Raw genomic sequence first — 6,100 nt, forward strand, 5'->3', positions numbered from 1 at the left:
TTCAATAATAAATAAGAATTTGAAATAAAATTATATTCTAGTCGTAAATATTAATTTCTGTTATTTACATTTTTGTCAAGTGCTTCTCTTCATCCCAAAATAGCGTGTGTACCATAGACAAAAAATTAGTTGAGTAACACTATAATAATACATTAAAACGCGTATAATATAAAGACAAAAATACACATTATGACATACAAATATACAACAATATACATCTAATACGAATTACGATGTTCACACTATATGTATACCTAAGTAATTTAGGTATCTACGCTGCGCGAGGTAGAGTTGAAATATTAGCGCAATTTAGAGCGGTAATTATGATGAATGCGATGTCCGCCTATATAACAATGTAGCTTAATTTATACACTTACTCGTAGGTCGTATGCACACTGTGTACAAAGTTATATAACCAAACCCATTAGCCATTGCGCGTGTTTCACCTTTTAAATTTGCTCAAAAGTAAAAAAAAAAAAAATAATGGTAAAATAATAGCAACTATATGAGTGGTGTGTACACGCGTATTCTACACGTAACTACACGCAAATTACAGGTATAACTATTTGCGAAACCGGAAGAGAAAGCAATAATAATAACATATTTGAATCAATGATAAATGTAAATATAGTGAATATCCAACATTTCTGTGGCGTAGGGCGTAGGCAGTATAAGCCATAAGTCGGATGAGACGATCAAGGAAGCTAAAAAGCCTTTTCTGTCAGCAATGGCTTATTCATCAGCACGAGGACATAATAATAAATTAATAATGTAATACAAATACTATAAATCTTGACGTTTGGATCAAATTATCGTCTGAAAACATTCGATAATCTTCCTAACAGAGCGACCGTTAATATTATGATCACACGTGGCTAGTGTACAGCGTGATATTATTTATGGACGCGTTTATTACTTAATATTTAATAAACATAATTTAAATTCGTTAAAGCAATAAGTTTCTACTATTTATAATTCATAACTCGTATCGTGTCATGCTTACACAAATTTTTGATCAACCGATATTATACGTCATCCGTTCGATACTTGTAAATCAGATTTTTAAATAAAACTATAATAATTTAATGTGTGTTTTCCGTCTTAATAATATCACGGGTATATTCTTTGGAATATGTATATCACATTATAGAAGTACGATTTCTCCAGAACACCGGGAGTCTGAACAATATTATTTAAAATAAGGTTTGAGTAAAACGCATATGTATTACTTGTTCTCCCTGTCATATCGAATAATATCCATCTTCCTACATCGGTATAATACAACGTCAGGACGATATATTTTTCATCGCGCGTTCGTGAATAATAATAACACATATAATATTATTATAACAATTTGTTTCTTAAATTTTCACTACGGCAGACTTAAATACAATATTTTAGCCTTTAGGTACGCTGCGCCCATGTAGTCATTATAATATTATTGTCCTGCACATGACAAGCGGTCACAATATATATTATATTATTATAATCGTTGTTATTATTCTACTATTATGGTATTGTCTTACGACTGGAACAATTTCGTCGCCGCATCCAAATCATGACTTTTGATGCGTTATATTACATTATATCGTTTCCATTGTTTATCCACACACACATGTAATATACATATATATATATATGTTATAAAATATAATATATGCATCACGTACGAGTTTGTTTACACGTATTATAATATTATTGTATACTTACGTCATACTCGCTGGAGGGCTGTACCATTGTATGGAGCGTATTTTTATTTTATTTAATAACAGCTCCGGGCAGGTTTTTTTTTAATTACAGGCTTGAGCCGGGGATGACACTCACACACACATACACACAAGCGGAGGCGTAAAACCGTATCATTAAACCAAAAACCGTATATATATATATAAAGCCCGTCTCGTCGCGCCCTGACAATATAATATAAAAACCCGCCGCGTATGTATAGGGATGATTTTTATTATTATTTCCCTTTTACACGTATATAATATATATATATATATATATATATATGTATATTGTCCTAATCGTAAGTACGCTACACCGCCTCACGCTCGGGGTATATAGGCGTGCGGGAACCGACAGAAATTTCACGGATCTTAACGCCGCCGACGCCGATGTTCGCGACCAATGGGCGCCGCGTCCGCAAGAACCCACCCTCGCCGCCTCCACTGATTTCAACCCTTATCGGCTGCAGCGGTGGCGGTGGCGGTGGCCCACGGCGGCGCAATCGTCAGTCACCCGACAACGGACCACCGCTCACCATCGACCGTCGACAATCGCATCCCCTAGCTGCCAACCGCACAATATATCCATCTACGTTCTACGCCATAATATAATTATTTTCTATTATACGTTCGCTGTTGAAAATCGTTTGGAATATATTACATATACACTTATACAGACGCCGGCCGAGTAAAGTGCTGTAACACAATATCCTGACCAAGAGACTAAGGTAAATTGTTATGATTTATTTTTTTTTGCTTTTTAATTCTCAACCTTCTTTATTATTTCGAAAATTTTTAATTTTTGTCGAATTACATTAATGAATAACATTTATTAACTTTTCGTCATTCGCAAATAAATCCACATTGCGATAATATAATACTATTTTACCTATTCCGGAGTTAAATTAAACATGCATACTTTTTATTAAAGGTACAAATGACATTTATTAAATTGTATACAAAAATTATAAGCTACAATATGGTTATTTAGAAATAAAAAAATATTTTTTAAATAAAATCTATACAATTTAAATTGCTTACGATAGTGATTCTCAACCGGTATGACATAGACCGAATGTATAGCTAAGTACTTATGACTTATATTACATTTTATACATTGATATATGCTTATTTTATCGAGTTATTAATGATTATAAAATAAAATATTATCAGCAACAATAACAGAAATTTACATTAAACTTATACAATATGCTTGTGGTAAAAAAAAATATATAACTATTCGATAATACACTTCAATAATAAAATACCTCCTGTTCGACTATACTTATACTTACATCGTTTTTTTTTTTCTCAAGTCTAAAACGTTTTACTGTGGTAATAGCTATACCATACACTTATTAAATTAAATGTATTTTTCACCCAACTTAAATAATACCTAATAATCGAATTTGAGTAAATATACGTTATGTGCGATTTTATAATGGACCCGATTATACCTACTAGTTCGTCTTTCTATGTGTCCGAGGTCTATATAATGCGTAAAATGTACAGTTACCCGCCTATATAATATCGAATGGGAAACCGATAATCAAATTAAACTGCAGGACCCAAAAATATAACCCTATGTATTATATATACATACAAAATGTGAGTCACTGCTACTATTCTACTGAACGCACAATCGTTTAAAATAAAACACTTACCTATGTCATATATAATAACCCAGTAATGAAACTCCTCCCGGTGTTTTCGGGGCCATCCCGCTGCAGCCGCGGCACATCTATATCGTCATTATATTACACAGGTACAGTGTATATCCTGTTCCTATATGCTCATTTTCGTTCACGGCCATTCACCAACTAAACATTAAATTATACATAATTAGTGCTTAGTGCATAGATACATCCACTAATTAACCTTAAATTTTAAAACTATCATGACTTAATCAATAATTCAACTAAAAAGTATTTAGGTAGATACATAAATCAGCTTTATCCGGGATTATCATAAAAAAAACAAAAATATTCATAAAACATTTTAGCTGATAATTGAAGCAATAAATAAAACCATAATAACGTGTACCTATATTTTGTTGAACAGTAATCATTTTCAAAGATCGTAATTAAAAAATATTGCATTATTAGTATAATAAAGTTATTAACGGTAGTATACTACCATGTTTATAAACAAGCCAATGAGCCACCTTATATGTTAACGAAACAATTACGAGTTACGTATATATCGTGAAATGATATTAAATAGTAGCCTATGTAAATAGCATTGTTTAGCACCTATGTCTATAATATATAATATACCTACAAAATTGTATAATATTTTCAATATTAACTTTAAGTCTAGGACTTTAAGACCATCCCTCCAAGTAATGATTTCTCATCCATTAATCTCTACCATATGTTGCTATGCCTTTCACTGCAGTAATTCTACCTTCCATGTATCTCTAACATAGAATATATTTGTATCCAATAATTTCAACGCTTTTCAATAGCCGCTTCATATTCTTACCAAATCCATTTCAATGGTCATTCCAATTGACCGAAAATTATTTTGAATTATGTTCGTGTTATATTTATTTATAGTATGCACGCATCAGTAAAATGGAATAACCCCTACTCATTTTTTAACATGTGTCATTCAACTTTCCGACTTAACAATTTTCTAATCGATGTGTTGACGATTTTACAGACGAATACCACCACCATGATGGCCACCGGAGATTCGATGAAGTTCGCCGCCGCCCGATTCGGTGGCACCGGCGGTCTGCTGGATTGCAACTTCCCATCGTTGTACGTGGATGCGGTCTGGGCGAGATTCCGGCGGCATCCGAGCGCGTTCGCTGGCGGCCAGATAGAGAGCTACGCCAGGGCTGTGGCTTTGTCCAGGAACGTCCAGAAACAGATGGCTGCGATCACGGCAACCACGCCGGGCGGCAAGCCCAAAAAACGGTACATTTGCACGTATTGCGACCGAGAGTTCAGCAAGTCATACAACCTGCTCATACACGTCAGGACTCACACGGATGAGCGTCCGTACCCATGTGACGTATGTGGCAAGGCGTTCCGCAGGCAGGACCACCTCAGAGATCACAAGTAATTATATAAAACAGTTATTTCTTGTAGACATTAGTAAAATTAAATTTAACTTGTGAAAAATTACTTTTTTTTATAAATTCACTGGACATCGGTAAATAATAAATACTTATCTATCCCTCAGTAACTCAAATATCAACCTTCTTAAACGTATAAGGAGTACTAAAATCTTATTCCTATACACTCGTATATATATATTTTACTGTTGTCTGTTTATATAGTTATATTATATAATACAACCAAAATTTCATTGCTCGTATAATACAGTTCTAATACAGTCCACTGTTTTTAGTTTAATATTGCACTCATACTACTCATATGTACATTACACAATTGATATCAACTTGCAGTTGTATATTATATAGGTCAAAATTTAAATGTTTTTATTTTCAAACTCAAATCGTGTGCTCATTCATTCTATAGATATTTAATATGCATGGATGAATCAATGATTGTTTTTCACGAAACACGTAACGAGACCAAAAAAAAAAAAACATATCTTATAAAATGTAGTTATCGGAATACTTATAACATATTAATTTAATTAAATATCAGACAGTTTGAATTAAAAATAATTTAAAATTGTTATTATAGATTGTGTTTCTTGTTTTAAATTTTAAATTTTTCAACGTTTCAACTTGTTTTTATAGATACGTTCATATGAAGGATAAACCGTTTTCTTGTGAATCATGTGGCAAAGGCTTCTGTCAAATGCGCACGTTGATCAGCCACCGGAAGAACGCTCAATGTCAATGGTACCAATACCAACGGCATCAGGCGATGGCCACGCAGATTTCCTCCGCCGCAACCTCGGGTACTGTTGCCGCCGCAGCGGCTGCGGTAGCGTCTCCCGAAACGGTCCGAAACGCCAACCTTACCGATTTTAGTATCAAAACCTTACTGGGAATTAGCGACGATCAATAACATAGTAGGTAGTAGTACCTATATACATAATACACCTATCCGGCTTAGTTGGTTTACCATATTTATCGCTCTTTTTCATAAGGTGAAATGTACAAAAATAATTACGTAAATACAAAATATTGAATTGTATTATCATTACTAACTATTATTATATTGTTGTTATTATTATGTTATTATTATATGTCATGTATATAGTATAATTAATGTATTATATTTTTTACGAATAAATTGTTTAATATTGCACAACGCGTTTATTACTGTTGCAAAACCAAAATCTACATATACGTACATATATATTTATATATTATATACATAATACATTATAGTATAATATTATGCACAGCATAGACGAGGAGTGTTATTTTCTCGCGCTCCGTCCAG

The 6,100-nt window shown here is 33.1% G+C and overlaps 1 protein-coding gene across 1 annotated transcript; it reads left to right on the plus strand.

Annotated features, from left to right (window-relative positions):
• Window positions 1-2,251: 2,251 nt before the first annotated feature.
• LOC113549278 (protein odd-skipped-related 2-like) lies at window positions 2,252-5,811 on the plus strand. The gene is made up of 3 exons (XM_026950504.1): window positions 2,252-2,455; window positions 4,392-4,795; window positions 5,446-5,811. Exons 2-3 carry the CDS (start codon window positions 4,407-4,409, stop codon window positions 5,717-5,719), a joined length of 663 nt encoding a protein of 220 aa, XP_026806305.1. The 5' UTR covers window positions 2,252-2,455; window positions 4,392-4,406; the 3' UTR covers window positions 5,720-5,811.
• The last annotated feature ends 289 nt before the right edge of the window (window positions 5,812-6,100 follow it).

This window comes from Rhopalosiphum maidis, chromosome 1 (genome assembly GCF_003676215.2).
Source record: "Rhopalosiphum maidis isolate BTI-1 chromosome 1, ASM367621v3, whole genome shotgun sequence".
NCBI lineage: Eukaryota > Metazoa > Arthropoda > Insecta > Hemiptera > Aphididae > Rhopalosiphum > Rhopalosiphum maidis.

What these genes read in the sequence shown, in the direction of transcription:
- LOC113549278 (XM_026950504.1), top strand. Translation starts at nt 4,407, where the DNA reads ATGATGGCCACCGGAGATTCGATGAAGTTCGCCGCCGCCCGATTCGGT. An exon ending in GACCACCTCAGAGATCACAA is followed by an intron (nt 4,796 to 5,445) that starts GTAATTATATAA and finishes TTGTTTTTATAG; the next exon opens with ATACGTTCATATGAAGGATA.